This window comes from Pseudophryne corroboree, chromosome 1 (assembly GCF_028390025.1).
Source record: "Pseudophryne corroboree isolate aPseCor3 chromosome 1, aPseCor3.hap2, whole genome shotgun sequence".
NCBI classification, from domain to species: Eukaryota; Metazoa; Chordata; class Amphibia; order Anura; family Myobatrachidae; genus Pseudophryne; species Pseudophryne corroboree.
In genome coordinates this window covers 593210217-593231611 of record NC_086444.1, presented here as the reverse complement: position 1 = coordinate 593231611, position 21395 = coordinate 593210217, and the positions used below count along the sequence as shown (strand labels likewise).

General features: G+C 49.0%; 1 protein-coding gene across 1 annotated transcript in view; it reads left to right on the top strand.

The window, feature by feature from the left end:
* The window catches only part of LOC135037288 (histone H3-like centromeric protein cpar-1), a 273082-nt gene that overhangs the window by 62128 nt on the left and 189559 nt on the right, over positions 1–21395 (top strand). The window contains exon 2 of the mRNA XM_063954543.1: positions 9124–9249. Coding sequence (XP_063810613.1) covers positions 9124–9249 — 126 coding nt within the window. The remainder of the gene's footprint in view (positions 1–9123; positions 9250–21395) is intronic.

Below are 21395 nucleotides of genomic sequence, written 5' to 3'. Positions count from 1 at the left end.
CATCACGGCAGTGGCCCATGTAAACCGACAGGGCGGCACAAGAAGCAGGATGGCGATGGCAGAAGCCACAAGGATTCTCCGATGGGCGGAAAATCACGTCTTAGCACTGTCAGCAGTGTTCATTCCGGGAGTGGACAACTGGGAAGCAGACTTCCTCAGCAGACACGACCTACACCCGGGAGAGTGGGGACTTCATCCAGAAGTCTTCCAACTGATTGTAAACCGTTGGGAAAGGCCACAGGTGGACATGATGGCGTACTGCCTAAACAAAAAACTAGATATTGCGCCAGGTCAAGGGACCCTCAGGCAATAGCTGTGGACGCTCAAGTGACACCGTGGGTGTACCAGTCGGTTTATGTATTCTCTCCTCTGCCTCTCATACCAAAGGTACTGAGAATAATAAGAAAACGAGGAGTAAGAACGATACTCGTGGTTCCGGATTGGCCAAGAAGAGCTTGGTACCCAGAACTTCAAGAAATGATATCAGAGGACCCATGGCCTCTACCGCTCAGACAGGATCTGCTACAGCAGGGGCCCTGTCTGTTTCAAGACTTACCGCGGCTGCGTTTGACGGCATGGCGGTTGAATTCCGGATCCTAAAGGAAAAGGGCATTCCAGAGGAAGTCATTCCTACGCTGATAAAAGCCTGGAAAGAAGTACCTGCAAACCATTATCACCGTATTGGCGAAAATATGTTGCGTGGTGTGAGGCCAGGAAGGCCCCAACAGAGGAATTTCAGCTGGGTCGTTTTCTGCACTTCCTACAGTCAGGAGTGACTATGGGCCTAAACTTGGGTTCCATTAAGGTCCAGATTTCGGCTCTGTCGATTTTCTTCCAGAAAGAACTGGCTTCACTGCCTGGAGTTCAGACATTTGTAAAGGGAGTGCTGCATATTCAGCCCCCTTTTGTGCCTCCTGTGGCACCTTGGGATCTCAACGTGGTGTTGAGTTTCCTAAAATCACATTGGTTTGAGCCACTTAAAACTGTCGATTTGAAATATCTCACGTGGAAAGTGGTCATGTTATTGGCCTTGGCTTCGGCCGGGCGTGTGTCAGAATTGGCGGCTTTGTCATGTAAAAGCCCTTATCTGATTATCCATATGGATAGGGCAGAATTGAGGTCTCGTCCCCAGTTTCTCCCTAAGGTGGTATCAGCGTTTCACATGAACCAACCTATTGTAGTGCCTGCGGCTACTAGGGACTTGGAAGATTCCAAGTTACTGGACGTAGTCAGGGCCTTAAAAATTTATATTTCCAGGACGGCTGGAGTCAGAAAAACTGACTCGCTTTTTATCCTGTAGGCACCCAACAAAATAGGTGCTCCTGCTTCTAAGCAGACTATTGCTCGCTGAATTTGTAGCATAATTCAGCTGGAGCATTCTGCGGCTGGATTGCCGCATCCTAAATCAGTAAAAGCCCATTCCATGAGGAAAGTGGGCTCATCTTGGGCGGCTGCCCGAGGGGTCTCGGCTTTACAACTTTGCCGAGCTACAACTTGGTCAGGGGCAAACACGTTTGCTAAATTCTACAAATTTGATACTCTGGCTGAGGAGGACCTTGAGTTCTCTCATTCGGTGCTGCAGAGTCATCCGCACTCTCCCGCCCGTTTGGGAGCTTTGGTATAATCCCCATGGTCCTTACGGAGTTCCCAGCATCCACTAGGACGTCAGAGAAAATAAGATTTTACTCACCGGTAAATCTATTTCTCGTAGTCCCTAGTGGATGCTGGGCGCCCATCCCAAGTGCGGATTGTATGCAATACTTGTATGTAGTTATTGCCTAACTAAGGGTTATTGTTGAGCCATCTGTTGAGAGGCTCAGTTATATTTCATACTGTTAACTGGGTATGGTATCACGAGTTATACGGTGTGATTGGTGTGGCTGGTATGAGTCTTACCCGGGATTCAAAATCCTTCCTTATTGTGTCAGCTCTTCCGGGCACAGTATCCTAACTGAGGTCTGGAGGAGGGTCATAGTGGGAGGAGCCAGTGCACACCAGATAGTACCTAATCTTTCTTTTAGAGTGCCCAGTCTCCTGCGGAGCCCGCCTATTCCCCATGGTCCTTACGGAGTTCCCAGCATCCACTGCGGACTACGAGAAATAGATTTACCGGTGAGTAAAATCTTATTTTTAGTCCCCATGTCTCCTGCGAAGCCCGTCTATTCCCCATGGTCCTTACGGAGACCCCAGCATCCTCTACGGACTAGGAGAAAAAGATTTACCGGTAGGTTTAAAATCTTATTTTTTGAAAGAAACGCCACAAAATATTTTGTTCTTGCCTTGGCATTAATTCACTTTTTCAGAACGGCAAAAAGCAGGATACTACATGCAGGTTTCCAAAATACAATCTGCACTTGAAAATAATGATTACATACATGTGGTGGGGAAGGGGTGTGGGTGTGTGTGTGTGTGTGTGTGTGTGTGTGTGTGTGTGTGTGTCTATATCTATCTATCTATATATATATATATATATATATATATATATATAAAATGTATTTATTTTTTGACTGTGCAGATGACCCCCACACCCCTAGGACGTAGAAATATTCTATCAAGCTGTCATACTGTATATATTTCTGCTGCGGTGTACACTGGGCTCCACAAGGATTCACATCGGGGTGTAGAGTAGGGTCTTGATCTGAGGACCTAACAGGCTCAAAGCTTTTGACTGTTCCCAAGATGCACAGCGCCGCCTCCTATATAACCCCGCCCTCATGCACAAGAGCTCAGTTTGTAAGTTGGTGCCATGCAGTAAGCAGGCACTTAAAAGGAGGGCTGCCTTAGGCAGCCCATTCGTTGCTTTAAATTGAAAGAAAAAGAAGATTCTGTGAGAAACTACAAGGGCTGCTGCGGGTAAAGTCTCATAGACTTTCCTACTTGCAGCTCCGTCACCCCCAGCGGCGCTGTATACTCCCGTGCCCTGGTTTCCGGGTCACTGCAGTGGAGACGCAGATTCTTTCAATCGTGAGTCACACACACACGCCGCCGTCCTCCCGGTTCGTGGGGCCGCAGCTACGGGGGAGGTAAGGGGCTTCTGTGCCCGCACTTTACCGCGATCCAGCGCGGCCGTAGAAGGCTGGCTGTGCGCGCGCTGGCGTGGACACTGATTACTGGGCAGCCGCTCCACTATCCACCAGGGACACTTAATGGCACAGGTCTGGGGGGCTCTTACTGTACGTTAACACCGTTTTTAACTGGCCGCAGAGCCCGGTGGGGATGCCAGCAGGGGGAGCAGGTCGGACCTGAGGCCCCTCCCCCCAGCCCCAGGGCGCCATTTCTACAAGTGTTCCCGCCCTGGAGCTGCCTTCCTCTCCTTCACTTCCGGCCAGCAGCCATCACTGATAGAGCTGTACTGTTCCTGGGACTGCTGGGGCAAATCTTCTGTAGAACCGCCTGATTGCCAGTGCTGTGTTTCCTACAGGACACTTAAGTATTCTACCTGTCACTGGGACAGTGTTAGTTAAGAAACAGTGCATACATTCAGGGTTGTGTGGTACAAACACTCTGTGATATGCATCCAGTAGTTACTGTGTTTTGTTATATCTATTGTTAACACATATAGCCAGACTGAGTATTACTTTGTATTGCTAGTCCAGTACAGTTTTATGGTGCATAATTTCTGCATGGTACGTGTGTGACAATATATGTGTGTGTGTGTGCATGTAGGTGCTGCGTGGCTACCTTATTAAAGGGTATTTCACTCAGTGGGCTACTCCTATATTGCTGTACCTGAGGGGACTAAGTGTATCAGGTTTATTTCTGTATAATATATATAGATTGTAAGCTTGCGAGCAGGGCCTTCCTACCTCTATGTCTGTCTGTTTTTACCCAGTTTTGTTCTATTACTGTTGTTCTAATTGTAAAGCGCAACGGAATATGCTGCGCTATATAAGAAACTGTTAATAAATAAATAAATAAATACCTGAGGGGACTAAGTGTATCAGGTTTATTTCTGTATAATATAGGATTTTATCACAAGATATACTGGCTGTGTATTTTTACTCTTGATTCATAGTCACACTATATATCTCTTGAACTCCCGGTTGGTGCTTCACACTTCACCGAGTGTTCTTGCTAGGTACAGTATATTGCTGCTAAACTTTGCATCAAGTTGCCCTATATTATGCACTTTGTTATGTCTGCTACACGTGGCAACGACGTTGGGGCTTTTCCCACACTGCGTGGTAGTGAGGCCGCAGACGTGATGGAGGATAATATGGTGCTGAGAGTTCAGGTACAGGGGGTTCCCCACCCCCCAGTAGGTCGGTAGCACCTGGGGCATCACAGGACCCACCTTGGGCTACGTTTTCTACACTGTTAAATACGCTTGTAACTAAATTGGCGCCCCCTGTGGGACCACCGATGCCACTGCAACAGTTTATGGTCCCTGCTATTAATCCGCCCGCCATGGGCAGATCAGATCTCCACTCAGTTACTGCATTTGAACCGATCACTGACTAAATCTAAGTGAAAATCTCACCCAAGACGAAGTCATCTTCTAAATGGGCAATTACCTCCTCCCAATCCAATGCTATCCCAGGCATGTCCTCTGACGAGGATGGTGCATATACTGATCCCACAGACACTGACACAGATGTTTCTGATGAGGAAGGGAAATCATTGGTGGATGTCCCGGATTTGATTGAAGCGATTAGGCACATTCTTCAGGTGTCTGATGATCCTGAGCCTGAGGCTGTCTCTAAGAAACCGGATAGGTTCAAACGAAAGAAGGTGGTTAAACAAGTTTTACCTCATTCTGAACACCTGGTTGACATACATCAGGAATCCTGGGAAAATCCGGGGACAAAATTTACACCGAATAAGAGACTGTTGGCTTGCTATCCTCTTTCTGCGGAGGTTTGAAAAAATTGGGAAACCCCTCCGCCCGTTGATTCTTATGTGGCGCGTATGGTTTCCTCTGCTCTTCCAGTTACTACCGTCACCTCTCTGAAGGAACCGACGGATAGACGTGTGGAGGGTTGTTTAAAAGCGATTTATACCCTGACGACTGTGCATAGGCCAACCATTGCAGCAACTTGGGCTGCTGAAGCTGTTGAGGAGTGGGTTTAGGAGCTTGAGGCGGATTTGCCTTCCAATGCCTCTGAGCATGCTCGACAATGTCTCGTATATTACCACGGCTTCTTTGTACCATAAGGAAGCGGCCTCCGATGCCGGGGTGCTCGAGGCCAAGGTTGCTCTACTACGTCCGTCTTGGCCAGATTCCAAGAAAACCCTGGAGGTGCTTCCTTTCAAGGGTGATATTCTCTTTGGAGAAAACCTGAATAAGATTGTAGCTGATCTGGCTACTGCTAGAACAGCTTGCCTACCTAGTACGCCACCTTCCGCACAGAAGGTTAAAAGTACTTTCCCTCGGCCCTTTCGTCCTGCAGGAAAAGCAAAAGGTCAGGCGTACCCAAAGCAAGCTGTGCTTCTAGACCTGCAACGCCCAGACCGAAACTGACAAGCCCGCCGCATGACGGGGCGGGCCTCCCTCTGGGGGATTCCAGGGTGGGGGGCTGATTTCCAGTTTTGCCCAGGAATTGTTGAAGACCACTTAAGATACCTGGGTGAGGGAAGTCGTCGCTCCAGGATACGCCGTACCCTTAAAGAATCGTCCCCCTCATCGATTTTGCCTGACAGATGTGCCTCTGGATCCAGCAAAAGCAAACACTTTGCACTCGGTGGTACATTCCCTCCTGACCACAGGAGTGGTAGTACAGTTGCCTCTGGCTCAGAGAGACAAGGGGTACTATTCACCGCTGTCCCAAAACTGAAGGGGTCCGTGGGGCCCATTCTCAATCTGAAGTCCTTGAACAAGCATGTGCGGGTCTCCAAGTTTTGTATGGAAACGCTGCGCTCTACTGTTCTGGCCTTGGAGCCTACCTACATATTCCTATTCCAGCAGTACCTGAGGTTTGCGATGGGCAACCTTCATTACCACATTTGGGGGCGTTATCCTTTGGTTTGACAACGGCTCCCCAAGTTTTTACCAAAGTTATGGCGGTCATGACAGCTACACTCTGCCGTCAAGGGGTCAGGATCCTACCATACTTGGAGAACTTGTTGATCCTGGCAAATTCCCCAGAACTTCTCCTGTGTCATCTCAATCTGACAGTCCAGTGCATGAAAGCCCACGGGTGGCTGATCAACTGGAAGAAATCCTCCCTGGTTCTTGCTCGGAGCATGATACATCTGGGGGCGATATTGGACACTCACAACCAATGGTTGTTCCTGTCTCAGGAGAAATTCCTGAAACTTCAGAACAGGATTCGATGCTTCCTATCTCGTCCACAAGTGGCGATACATTCGGCAATGCAATTGCTGGGTCTCATGGTGTCACCTTTCGACGTGGTGGAGTATGCTCAATTCCACTCTCGCCCTCTGCAGAAGTTAATTCTGACCAAGTGGGACGGCCTGCCTCACCAGATCAGATCTCACATAATTTCACTGTCTCCGGAGGTCCGCCTGTTGCTGAGCTTGTGGCTTCAGGACCAACGATTGAGCAGGGGCCGACTCTTCTGGATATCCAACTGGGTCCTTCTGACGACAGATGCCAGTCTGAGAGGTTGGAACAACACTCTCTTCAGGGTCGGTGGACCAAGGAGGAGTCTCTGCTCCCGATCAATATTCTGGAACTGCGGGCAGTGTTCAACGCGTTGACAATGGCCCAGCATCTAACACAGAACAGACCTGTTCAAGTACAGTCGGACAACGCCACCACGGTGGTGTACATAAATCATCAAGGCGGCACTCGAAGCCGCATGGCAATGAGGGAAGTAGCACGGATTCTTCAGTGGGCGGAGCGCCATCTGCCGGCCATATCCGCAGTGTTCATTCCGGGCGTCCTGAACTGGGAAGCAGACTATCTCAATCGTCAGGACTTACACGCCGGCGAGTGGAGCCTCCATCCGGAGGTGTTTCAACTTCTCGTGGACATGTGGGGCCTTCCAGATGTGGATCTGATGGCGTCTCGACACAGTCACAAGGTTCCGGTCTTCGGAGCAAAGACAAGGGATCCTCAAGCTGCATTCGTGGACGCTCTGGCAATTCCATGGAACTTTCAGCTACCGTATGTATTCCCTCTGGTGTCAGTCCTGCCCAGTGTGATAAGGAAGTTCAAGCAAAAAAGAGGAACCCTGCTTCTGGTCGCTCCAGCGTGGCCCAGACAGCATTGGTTCTCCGATCTCCTGGGTCTCTTGTGGAATCGTCCCCTTTTACTTCCACAACAACCAGATCTCCTCGTTCAGGGCCCTTGTGTTTACCAGGATTTGGCCAGGATGGCTTTGACGGCATGGCTCTTGAAACTTCCGTCTTGAGGGCCAAGGGTTTTTCTGAAGCGGTCGTTCAAACTATGTTGAAGGCCCGTATGCCGGCTTCTGCTCGGATTTACCATAGGGTCTGGAATGCTTACTTTACTTGGTGTGCGTCTCACAATCATGACGTTTTCAAGTTTAGTACGGCCAAGCTTTAGGCCTTTCTATAACAGGGCCTGGACTTAGGCCTGCGTCTGGCCTCCCTCAAGGTTCACATCTCTGCCTTGTCGGTTTGGTTTCAGAGAAAAATTGCTACCCTACCTGATGTACATACATTCACCCAGGGTGTGTTGAGGATTCAGCCTCCTTATGTGCCACCTGTGGCTCCTTGAGACTTGTCGTGGTTTTGGAGTCCTTGCAAGAGTCTCCGTTTGAGCCTCTTGCCTCTGCTGACCTTAAGTGGCTTTCCCTTAAGGTCCTATTCTTGCTTGGTGATTGCTTCAGCTAGTAGGATCTCGGACTTGGGTGCCTTATCCTGTAAGTCTCCCTATTTGATTTTTCACCGTGACCGGGCGGTTCTTAGAACGCGTCCAAGTAATTTACCTAAGGTGGTGTCTTCCTTCCACCTTAACCAGGAGATTATGGTGTCGGCCTTTAATTCTCCTGAGTTGTCTACCAAAGAGCTCTCCGTAGCTATGTGAAGAGAACTTTCTCCACTCGGAAATCTGATTCTCTTTTTGTATTGTTTGTTTTTCACAAATGTGGCTGCTTCCAAGCAGACTTTGACCAGATGGATTAGAATGGTGATTGCACATGCTTATGTACAGGCTAGTCGTCTGCTTCCTGCTACCATCAAAGCCCATTCTTCTCGGTCGGTTGGACCTTCTTGGGCGGTCCGCCGTGGTGCGACCCTTGAACAATTGTGCAAGGCGGCAACGAGGTCCTCAGGGAACACGTTTGTAAGGTTCTATGCCTTCGATACCGCCGCTTCCCAGGATGCTTCCTTTTGACGCCGGGTGCTCATGCCCGCTACAGTGCGTCCCCTCAGATGAGGAACTGCTTTAGGACATCCCCGATGTGAATCCTTGTGGAGCCCAGTGTATCCCGCAGCAGAAAACGAGATTTATGGTAAGAACTTACCATTGTTAAATCTCTTTCTGCCGAGGTACACTGGGCTCCAAAAGGTGCCCACCCTGACGCACTTAGCTTCTTTGGGTTGGTATTGGCATAGCCGCTGACACCCTCTCCTGCGGTTAGTGTGTGGTGTAATTGGCTACGAGCGATTGTCATCTCTGGTACCTGCTATTGCTTTGGGCTGGAAACTGAGCTCCTGTGCATGGAGGCGGGTTTATAGAGGAGGCGGCGCTGTACATCTTGGGAGCAGTCAAAAGCTTTGAGCCTTTTGGTGCCTCGGATCAAGATCCTACTCTACACCCCGATGTGAATCCTTGTGGTGCCCAGTGAACCTCGCAGAAAGATATTTAACAACGTTTAGTTCTTAACATAAATCTTGTTTTATGGGCAGTACAGATGGTGTTATGGTTTGCATTACTACCTCACAGCACTGAGGTCATGGGTTCGATTAACTATGTGGAGTTTGTATATTTTCCCATACTTGCGTGGGTTTCCTCCGGGTACTCCGGTTTCCTCCCACGATCCAAAAATGTACTGGTAGGTTAATTGGATCACAATAAAATTAACCCTAGCATGAATGTGTGCGTGTGCGCAAGTGGTAGGTAATATAGATTGTAAGCTCCACTAGGGCAGGGACTGATGTGAATGGCCAAATAGTCTTTATAAAGCGCTGCGGAATATGTGTGCGCTATATGAATAACAATAATAAATAAATATAAATAATTTGCTTTTGCAGAGTTGGTTTTGTGCCAAATTGCTAAAATGGACAAGACAGGGTCTGAAGAAACGGTTACCCGAAGGAAGGCGAACTATCCGAGGAGGGTGCCTCCACCTGACGCAGAATCAACAAGTGCCCCTCAAAGTAAGAGGAAGTTGCTCTTTGTTTTTTAAATAGAGTTTGTTTATTCGAAAAAGGATCACCAATACAGACATATCATTAGACATGGGAAATCGCATAGTACAGGATAAGCAATGCAACAGTTTATAGCATGTGTGAACTCCAAAAGTAAGATACATAACATTACATGTACAATTGCTCCCACATTATTACCAAGCTCACGGTGCAATAAAGATCTAATGTCCGTAAACAGGTTATAAATCACATGTTAGACATTTTTAATTTTCTCCCCAGTTATTTAACAATTAAAACTCCAACTAGTAGGCCGTAACATAGTCTACAGAAACTTCTAGAACATAAAGAATAGGAAAGGAAGAAAAGAGAGATAAAGAAAAAACAACAAGAAGCAGTATTACAATAAACAGGTGAGGTATATAGAGTAACGGTGAATATCACGACCTGGCCCTGCATGAACCCAGGACACACACCACCACCAGGGCGCAGTGCGTCTCATACCACAAGGGCGGGAGAGGAGTATACAGAAGTAATCCAAGGGGACCATATTTTCTCATATTTAGAAAAGGCAATATTTTTCATGTGTATATATAGTGATCTTTAAGCAGAGTGTCATTAACCAAAGCCTTAAAGGCTGATACAGAAGGGCTATGCGGTGCCATCCATGTCCGCACGATGCACACTTTGGCCAGGGCACAAATACTACGAGCATAAAGGCCCTCCCACTTGGACTCCGAAGCAGGCCCCCCCATTCCCAGTACACAGAATCTCAAAGTCAACATACTCCCAGGCATCCCCGTGTGCTCCAGAATCGACCTGACCCCAGACCAAAACACCTGAATGGATGGACACTCCCACACAAGGTGCCAAAAGGATTCCCCATCGGCTCCACATTTAGGGCAAACAGCTGTAGTGCCAGCCCCAAACCTGGCCAACCGAGCCGGTGTCATATAGGATCTGTGCAAAATAAAGAGCTGTATTTGTTGAAATCGGAGTGACTTAGTCACCATACCTGGGTACTCCAGGGCAAGCTCCCAGTCCTCCTCGCCTATGGGGCCCAGATCACACTCCCAACGCACACGGAGTCCCGAGAGAGGGTCTGCATGAAGTGTTTTTAATAGGTACGAGTAGGTAAAAGAAATCACCTTAACCCATCCCAACGAACTTAAAAAGGTCTTTATGGGGAAATGGAGGAGCGCCAGGGGTGAGTCCCGAAATTGTGATTGTAAGGCGTGTCGGAGTTGTAGGAATCTAAAAAAATAAGAATTAGGTAGACCAAATTCCTCCTTTAACTGCTGAAACGATTTCAGCGTACCATCACTGTACAGTTGGGATATAGAGACAATGGAGTATGGAACCCACACCACCCTGCCCTCGAGGGCCCCCAGCTCGGGTAGTGAAGTAGAGTGCCAGAGGGGAGTATCTGGGTCCAAGCCATCAAACGCAAGCAGTTTCCTCAAAGCGAGCCAGATCTTCATGGACTGGAAGACAATAGGGGTACAGTACCGAGAAACAGTCCCACTCAGCAAAACCTGCACCGGAGAGAGGCCCAGATAGTAGCACTGGAGAAACGCCCATTGTAAAGTGCCGGCATCCCCGCCCTGTATCCAGGTGCTAAGATGTGATAACTGAGATGCAAAGTAGTACATTTGAAAGTTGGGTAAGGCTAAACCTCCATCAGCTTTTAGCCTAGTGAGGGTATTCAGCTTTATCGTAGGCCTTTTGTTGGCCCAGATCAAGGATGATAATATACCATTCAGTTTCCTAAAAAATGCCGGGAAGATATATACCGGGGATTACAAAACAATGTATAATAGTTTGGGTAGAATTATCATTTTAATGAGACTAACCCTGCCAGTCACTGTCAGCGGAAGCTTGCACCAAGCTCTCGACTTGCGTATAATCAGTTGCGTCAGTGGGTCTAGGTTCAGGGGTATAAAATCAGAAGGGTTATTTGTGACTTGAATTCCAAGATATTTAAACTGATCTGTCCAGCATAGCGGCAAGCAGAGCTTCGGGACCTGGGGAGGAGAACCAATGACGGGCATATTAAATGACTTGGGCCAGCTGATACGGAGACCAGAAAAGCCACCGAATTCCTCAATGACCTGCAGCAAAATAGGCATATCAACAGCATAATCATGTAGAAATAACAGCAGGTCATCCGCATAAAGGGTAATTTTGTCTACACAAGGGCCCGTAGCGATTCCCCCAATGTCCGGGTGTGTCCTAATCAGGCAGGCCAGAGGCTCTATGGCTATAGCAAATAGGGCAGAGGAGAGGGGGCACCCTTGTCTAGTACCCCGAGACAGGGTAAAGGAGGACGAAATGTAACCATTAACCAAGATCCTGGCACTCGGATTTTGATATAGCAGTCTGATCCATTGTATGAAGTTAGGGCCAAAAGGACCATGGGGTATAGACGGGATCCGCAGGAGCCTGGGCACACTAAAAAGACTTTGACTGGGTGTGAACTGGCTCCTCCCTCTATGCCCCTCCTCCAGACCTCAGTTATAGGAACTGTGCCCAGGAGAGACGGACATTTCGAGGAAAGGATTTTTGTTACACTAAGGGCGAGAAACATACCAGCTCACACCACAAACACCGTACAACTGGAGCAGCATGGAAACCAGATAACAGTATGAACTATCAACAGCAACAAGCTGAATACAACTGATACACAAACCTCGTGTAACCGAAAAAATCAGTATCAATACAACTGCAAGTAACAGTCCGCACTGGGATGGGCGCCCAGCATCCTCAATGGACTAAGAGAAAAGGATTTACCAGTAGGTATTAAAATCCTATTTTCTCACGTCCTAGAGGATGCTGGGGACTCCAAAAGGATCATGGGTTCTATACCAAAGCTTCAGACCGGGCGGGAGAGTGCGGACGACTCTGCAGCACCGAATGAGCAAACATAAGGTCCTCATCAGCCAGGGTATCAAACTTGTAGAACTTAGCAAAAGTGTTTGAACCTGACCATGTAGCTGCTCGGCAAAGTGGAAGAGCCGAAACCTCTCGGGCAGCCGCCCAAGATGAGCCCACCTTCCTGGTAGAATGGGCCTTCACCGACTTCGGCAACGGTAGCCCAGCCGAAGAATGAGCGTGCTGAATCGTATTACAAATCCAGCGTGCAATAATCTGCTTAGAAGCCGGATTTCCAATCTTGTTGGAAGCATACAGGACAAACAGAGCCTCAGTTTCTGAACTTGCTAGAAAAGAAAGTATTTGTTAGGTTTTTATTTTCAGTGAGATCTGCTGGCAACAGACTCACTGCTACGTGGGACTGAGTGGAGAGAAGCAAACCTACCTGCTTGCAGCTAGCTTGTGCTTCTAAGGCTACTGGACACCATTAGCTCCAGAGGGTTCGAACACAGGGCCCGTCCTCGATCATCCGTTCCCGGAGCCGCACCGCCGTCCCCCTTGCAGAGCCAGAAGACAGAAGAAAACGGATGAAATCGGCGGCAGAAGACTCCGGTCTTCATTAAGGTAGCGCACAGCACTGCAGCTGTGCGCCATTGCTCCCACAGCACACCACACACTCCGGTCACTGTTGGGTGCAGGGCGCTGGGGGGGGGGGGCCCTGGGCATCAATTAGATTACCTTTTGGCACAATATGCACATTGGCCCTCATTCCGAGTTGATCGGTCGCAAGGCGAATTTAGCAGAGTTACACACGCTAAGCCGCCGCCTACTGGGAGTGAATCTTAGCTTCTTAAAATTGCGAACGATGTATTCGCAATATTGCGATTACTAACTACTTAGCAGTTTCAGAGTAGCTCCAGACTTACTCTGCCTGTGCGATCAGTTCAGTGCTTGTCGTTCCTGGTTGACGTCACAAACACACCCAGCGTTCGCCCAGGCACTCCCACCGTTTCTCCGGCCACTCCTGCGTTTTTTCCGGAAACTGTAGCGTTTTCAGCCACACGCCCCTGAAACGCCGTGTTTCCGCCCAGTAACACCCATTTCCTGTCAATCACATTACGATCGCCGGAGCGAAGAAAAAGCCGTGAGTAAAAATACTTTCTTCATAGTAAAGTTACTTGACGCAGTCGCAGTGCGAACATTGCGCATGCGTACTAAGCGGATTTTCACTGCGATGCGATGAAAAATACCGAGCGAACAACTCGGAATGAGGGCCATAATACAGTTTATAAAACTGTATATGTGCAAAAAACCCGCCATTAACTTTATGCAAAACGCGGGAGAAGCCGGCCACTGAGGGGGCGGGGCCTTCTTCCTCAGCACACCAGCGCCATTTTCTCTTCACAACTCCGCTGGAAGGACGCTCCCCAGGCTCTCCCCTGCAGTATACAGTACAACAAGGGTAAAAAAGAGAGGGGGGGCACATAAATTTAGGTGCAAATGTGATATAAGCAGCTTTTGGGAAAAATCACTCTTTTTAGTGTAAATCCCTGTGTTATATAGCGCTGTGGTGTGTGCTGGCATACTCTCTCTCTGTCTCCCCAAAGGACTTTGTGGGGTCCTGTCCTCAGTCAGAGCATTCCCTGTATGTGTGCGGTGTGTCGGTACGGCTGTGTCGACATGTTTGATGAGGAGGGTTACGTGGAGGCGGAGCAGGGGCAGATAAGTGTGGTGTCACCCCCGACGGGGCCGACACCGGAGTGGATGGATATGTGGAAGGTATTAACCGACAGTGTCAACTCCTTACATAAAAGGTTCGATGATGCAGGCTTGGGACAGCCGGGACCTCAACCCGCGCCTGCCCAGGCATCTCAGAAGCCATCAGGGGCTCATAAACGCCCGCTAGATCAGATGGCAGACACAGATGTCGACACGGAGTCTGACTCCAGTGTAGATGAGGATGAGACAAATGTACAGTCCACAAGGGCCATCCGATGCATGATTACTGCAATGAAAAATGTGTTGCACATTTCTGACATTAACCCGGTTACCACCAAAAAGGGTATTATGTTTGGGGAGAAAAAGCAGCCAGTGACTTTTCCCCCATCTGATGAGTTAAATGAATTGTGTGAAGAAGCGTGGTGTTCCCCTGATAAGAAACTAGTGATTTCTAAGAGGTTACTGATGGCGTACCCTTTCCCGCCAACGGATAGGTTACGTTGGGAAACATCCCCTAGGGTGGACAAGGCGCTCACATGCTTATCAAAAAAGGTGGCACTGTCGTCTCAGGATACGGCCGCCCTAAAGGAGCCTGCGGGTAGAAAGCAGGAAGCTATCCTGAAGTCTGTATATACATACTCAGGTACTATACTGAGACCTGCTATTGCTTCAGCATGGATGTGTAGTGCTGCAGCAGCATGGTCTGATACCCTGTCAGACAACATTGATTCCCTCGACAGGGATACTATTTTGCTAACCATAGAACATATAAAGGACGTTGTCTTATATATGAGGGATGCACAGTGGGACATTTGCCGGCTGGCATCTAGAATTAATGCAATGTCCATTTCTGGCAGGAGAGTATTATGGACTCGGCAGTGGACAGGTGATGCTGATTCAAAAAGGCACATAGAGGTTTTGCCTTATAAGGGTGAGGAATTGTTTGGGGACGGTCTCTCGGACCTCGTATCCACAGCAACAGCTGGGATGTCGACATTTTTACCTCAGGTTCCCTCACAGCCTAAGAAAGCACCGTATTATCAAGTACAGTCCTTTCGGCCTCAGAAAGGCAAGCGGGTCAGAGGCGCATCCTTTCTGGCCAGAGGCAGGGGTAGAGGAAAGAAGCTGCACCAGGCAGCCAGTTCCCAGGAACAAAAATCCTCCCCCGCGTCCTCTAAGTCCACCGCATGATGCTGGGGCTCCACAGGCGGAGCCAGGTACGGTGGGGGCCCGTCTCCGAAACTTCAGCAACCAGTGGGTTCGCTCACAGGTGGATCTCTGGGCTGTACAAATTGTATCTCAGGGATACAAGCTGGAGTACGAGGCGACTCCCCCTCGCCGTTACCTCAAATCCGCCTTGCCAGCAGCTCCCAGGGAAAGGGAGGTAGTACTGGCGGCAATTCACCAGCTATACCTCCAGCAGGTGATAATCAAGGTTCCCCTCCTTCAACAGGGACGGGGTTACTATTCTACAATGTTTGTGGTTCCGAAACCAGACGGTTCGGTGAGACCCATTCTGAATTTAAAATCCTTGAACACTTATATAAGGAAGTTCAAGTTCAAAATGGAATCGCTCAGGGCGGTTATTGCAAGCCTGGAAGAGGGGGATTTTATGGTGTCGCTGGACATCAAAGATGCTTACTTGCATGTCCCCATTTACCCACCTCACCAGGAGTACCTCAGGTTTGTGGTACAGGACTATCATTACCAATTCCAGACGTTGCCGTTTGGCCTTTCCACGGCACCGAGGGTATTTACCAAGGTAATGGCCGAGATGATGATACTCCTTCGGAAGAAGGGAGTTATAATTATCCCGTACTTGGACGATCTCCTTATAAAGGCGAGGTCCAGAGAGCAGTTGTTGGTCAGCGTAGCACTTTCTCAGGAGGTGTTGCAACAACACGGCTGGATTCTGAATATCCAAAAGTCGCAGCTAATTCCTGCGACGCGTCTGCTTTTCCTGGGCATGATTCTGGACACATAACAGAAGAAGGTGTTTCTCCCGGTGGAGAAGGCCCAGGAATTGTCATCTCTGGTCAGGGAACTCCTGAAACCAAAACAGGTGTCGGTGCATCACTGCACGCGAGTCCTGGAAAAGATGGTGGCTTCTTACGGAGCAATTCCATTCGGCAGGTTCCATGCAAGGATCTTTCAGTGGGATCTGTTGGACAAATGGTCCGGATCGCATCTTCAGATGCATCGGTTGATAACCCTGTCCCCGAGGGCCAGGGTGTCTCTGCTGTGGTGGCTGCAGAGTGCTCATCTTCTCGAGGGCCGCAGATTCGGCATACAGGACTGGGTCCTGGTGACCACGGATGCAAGCCTCCGAGGATGGGGGGCAGTCACTCAGGGAAGAAACTTCCAAGGACAGTGGTCAAGTCAGGAGACTTCACTACACATAAATATTCTGGAACGAAGGGCCATTTACAACGCCCTGAGTCAAGCAAAGCCCCTGCTTCAAAGCAAACCAGTGCTGATTCAGTCAGACAACATCACAGCGGTCGCCCATGTAAACCGCCAGGGCGGCCTGAGAAGCAGGATGGCAATGGCAGAAGCCACAAGGATTCTTCGATGGGCGGAGAATCACGTACTAGCACTGTCAGCAGTGTTCATTCCGAGAGTGGACAACTGGGAAGCAGACTTCCTCAGCAGGCACGACCTCCACCCGGGAGAGTGGGGACTTCATCAAGAAGTCTTCACACAGATTGTAAATCGTTGGGAACGGCCACAGGTGGACATGATGGCGTCCCGCCTCAACAAAAAGCTAAAGAGATATTGCGCCAGGTCAAGGGACCCTCAGGCGATAGCTGTGGATGCATTAGTGACACCGTGGGTGTACCAGTCGGTTTATGTGTTCCCTCCTCTTCCTCTCATACCCAAGGTGCTGAGGATAGTAAGAAAAAGAGGAGTAAGAACAATACTCATCGTTCCGGATTGGCCAAGAAGAACTTGGTACCCGGAACTGCAAGAAATGATTTCAGAGGACCCATGGCCTCTGCCTCTCCGAAAGGACCTGCTACAGCAGGGGCCCTGTCAGTTCCAAGACTTACCGCGGCTGCGTTTGACGGCATGGCGGTTGATAGCCGGATCCTAACGGAAAAGGGCATTCCAGATGAAGTGATTCCTACGCTGATTAAAGCGAGGAAGGATGTAACGGCAAACCATTATCACCGCATATGGCGAAAATATGTTGCTTGGTGTGAGGCCAGGAAGGCCCCAACGGAGGAATTCCAGCTGGGTCGATTTCTGCACTTCCTACAGTCAGGTGTGACTATGGGCCTAAAATTGGGGTCCATAAAGGTCCAGATTTCGGCCCTGTCTATTTTCTTTAAAAAAGAACTGGCTTCACTGCCTGAAGTTCAGACGTTTGTTAATGGAGTGCTGCATATTCAGCCCCCTTTTGTGCCTCCAGTGGCACCTTGGGATCTTAACGTTGTGTTGGATTTCCTGAAATTCCATTGGTTTGAGCCACTTAAGACCGTGGAGTTAAAGTATCTCACATGGAAGGTGGTCATGCTGTTGGCCTTGGCTTCCGCTAGGCGTGTTGCAGAAAATTTGGCGGCTTTGTCTTGTAAAAGCCCTTATCTGATTTTCCATATGGACAGGGCAGAATTGAGGACTCGTCCCCAGTTTCTCCCTAATGTGGTATCAGCGTTTCATTTGAACCAACCTATTGTGGTGCCTGCGGCTACTCGGGACTTGGAGGATTCCATGTTGCTGGACGTAGTCCGGGCCCTGAAAATGTATGTTTCCAGGACGGCTAGAGTCAGGAAAACTGACTCGCTATTTATCCTGCATGCACCCAACAAGCTGGGTGCTACTGCTTCAAAGCAGACAATTGCTCGCTGGATCTGTAGCACGATTCAGCTGGCACATTCTGCGGCTGGACTGCCGCATCCTAAATCAGTTAAAGCCCATTCCACAAGGAAGGTGGGCTCTTCTTGGGCGGCTGCCCGATGGGTCTCGGCTTTACAGCTTTGCCGAGCTGCTACTTGGTCGGGTTCAAACACATTTGCTAAGTTCTACAAGTTTGATACCCTGGCTGAGGAGGACCTTGAGTTTGCTCATTCGGTGCTGCAGAGTCATCCGCACTCTCCCGCCCGTTTGGGAGCTTTGGTATAATACCCATGGTCCTTACGGAGTTCCCAGCATCCACTAGGACGTCAGAGAAAATAAGAATTTACTCACCGGTAATTCTATTTCTCGTAGTCCGTAGTGGATGCTGGGCGCCCGTCCCAAGTGCGGACTCTCTGCAATACATGTATATAGTTATTGCTTAACTTAAGGGTTATTGTTATGAGCCATCTTTTAAATGAGGCTCAGTTTTGTTCATACTGTTAACTGGGTATAGTTATCACGAGTTGTACGGTGTGATTGGTGTGGCTGGTATGAGTCTTACCCTGGATTCCAAATCCTTTCCTTGTAATGTCAGCTGTTCCGGGCACAGTTTCCCTAACTGAGGTCTGGAGGAGGGGCATAGAGGGAGGAGCCAGTGCACACCAGATAGTACCTAATCTTTCTTTTAGAGTGCCCAGTCTCCTGCGGAGCCCGTCTATTCCCCATGGTCCTTACGGAGTTCCCAGCATCCACTACAGACTACGAGAAATAGAATTACCGGTGAGTAAATTCTTATTTTTTCTATTAAGAGCCGTTCTGGCGACGTAAATTTTCAAAGCTCTTTCAACATCAAGAGATTTTGGAACTGCCACAGCATCCGTAGCCACAGGTACCACAATAGGTTGATTTATGTGAAACTAAGAAACCACCTTCGGCAGAAGTTGTTGACTAGCCCTCAATTCTGCTCTATCCACATGAAAAATCAAATATGGGCTCTTGTGAGACAAAGTTTTTTAACACAAAACTTTGTAGATTTCCTGGTGTTCGTGCGGCGCTTTTCAGTCGCTCTGCTGATCGGTGAGTGATTGACAGGAATTGGGTGTTTCTGGACGGAAACTGACCGTTTTCCGGGAGTGCTGAAAACGCAGGCGTGCCATGGAAAAACGCAGGAATGGATGGAGAAACGGGGGAGTGGCTGGCCAAACGCAGGGCGTGTTTGTGACGTCAGACCAGGAACTAAACGGACTGAGGTGATCGCAATCTAGGAGTAGGTCTGGAGCTACTCAGAAACTGCATGAAAATGTTTAGTAGCAGTTCTGCTAATCTTTCGTTCGCTATTCTGCTATGCTAAGATACACTCCCAGAGGGCGGCGGCCTAGCGTTTGCAATGCTGCTAAAAGCAGCTAGCGAGTGAACAACTCGGAATGACCCTCCATGAGCTATAAATAGTGCACACTGATAATCGATCCAAGAGTCAGAGCGTTTATCAAATCTGCAAAGTGTGTACCCAGCTATATCACCCCCTGTGCTGAACCTGTTTTAGTTGTTTTTTGTCAGATTCCAACATGTATATTATTTTCTTTTTTTGTTGTTGTTAATGTTGCACCCAAACTCTTTACATACTTTTCTTTATCATCCACTAGGGGTCACTGGAGTACTCTTGGGATATGGACGGGCGTAGCCGAACAAAGGCACTGAATATTCAAATTCAGGACTCTCCCCCCCCTCCATATCCCCAAGTACCTCAGTGTACCTTGCCAGTGTTTTTTCGGTGCTCACAGATGAACATCGGCTTGTGGCAATGGCCACTTTTCAGAAGATTTTTATTTTTAATTTTTACACTTCCCGTCCCAGTTTCTGAAAAACATGGGTCCGGGATGGTGCCGCTGCAAGGCAGCGGATGGCGTGTCGGTCCTCACAAAGAGCACCCTCACAGCCACAGGCGCTATAGGCAAGCGCATGGCGTGTCGGTCCTCACAAAGAGCACCCTCACAGCCACAGGCGCTATAGGCAAGCGCATGGCGTGTCGGTCCTCACAAAGAGCACCCTCACAGCCACAGGCAGCCACTGTCTCCTGCAAACTGAACGGAGCTTACAGGAAGAAGCTCCGTCACAGCCAGAAGGAGACAAAGAGCTGGAAAGATCTACAGCTGCAACGCAGCCAAGATGAGATGCTGGAGGCTGAAACGGAGCAGAGAGAAGCTCGTCACAGCCAGGAGAAGGCAGCACAAGGTATGAGTGACAGGGCGGTCAGCTCACGCTGCCGCCCTGCTGTGTGTGAGCTGTAGAATGCCATAGCCGCTGAGCACGGGAGTGTTATAACTAACAGAGCGGCCGCACGTCACTCAGACGCCGGCCGCTCTCACTGCTCTGATGCGGCACCGCTACACGCCGCCGACATCCTCCGGGCGCTCAACTAAGCAGAGCGGCCGCACGTCACTCAGACGCCGGCCGCTCTCACGGCTCTGATGCGGCACCGCTACACGCCGCCGACATCCTCCGGGCGCTCAACTAAGCAGAGCGGCCGCACGTCACTCAGACGCCGGCCGCTCTCACGGCTCTGATGCGGCACCGCTACACGCCGCCGACATCCTCCGGGCGCTCAACTAAGCAGAGCGGCCGCACGTCACTCAGACGCCGGCCGCTCTCGCTGCTCTGATGGCCCGGCACGCCGCCGAGACGCTCCTCTGTACTAAAGAGCGGCCGCACGTCACTAAAGGACGCCGGCCGCTCTTCCAGTGAGACACCGCAGACACAGGGAGACTGTGTACTGCTGTAGGAAGCAGCTGCCGGACGGCTCCCCGGCGCTAGATTCAGGCGCTCTCCCTGTTCCCGATCTCCGTACGCTGCAGGTAAGGGATGCAGGGGGGGGGAGGGGGAATAATACCCATGGCAGCAGCAAAGGCTGCATGGGTTCAAAATACACAAGCAGCGCAGCACTTTAAACAATGTACACTGTGTACTGGGATGTTTCAGCACGTTTTATATATATATAAATATAATAAAGCTTTTGCTGGCGAAACTGTCTATAATATATATGTGTAAACACTTTGTATATATATATATAATATATATATGAGGCTTTGGCTGGCAATAGGTTATCAGTGGCATACCCTATTGCACGTTTAACCATGTTTTCTGTTATTTTTGGTTACACTGGCATACACTGCAGGCAGTGCTCATATTATTTGAATAAATGCACTGTATAATAGGCTATTAAGCTTAGTAACTGTATAATAGGCTATTAAGCTTAGTAACTGTATAATAGGCTATTAAGCCTATATTAAAACTGCAGCAGGTAACCTGTACTGTGATTTTCTAGGAAAGCATGGCATGACGGCCATTTTAATCATTGCTGGTTTTTTCCAGTTATAATTCCAGACTGTACACCTCTACTCCACAAGGAGGCGCAGGGGTGTTAGTGGGAATTTTTAGTTCAATTCTAGAACATTCCTGCCCTACATCTTTAAGCCACCAGAAGGCGCAGGGGTGTTAGTAGGAATTTGGTTCGGGTTTCATGCCCATGTGAACTGCTTTTCACATAAAGAACACTTTAGTTTCCTAATAAATATGCTGTTCAGCAATAACATATATATATAGATATATATGCCATATAATAATGGTATTAAGTCGTGCAAGTGTCTGTCTGTTGCCTATTATGATGTTTGTCTACATAGCGAATAAGGCTCTAGTGCAGACTAAAAATGTTAACATTGGCAATTCAAGTTAAA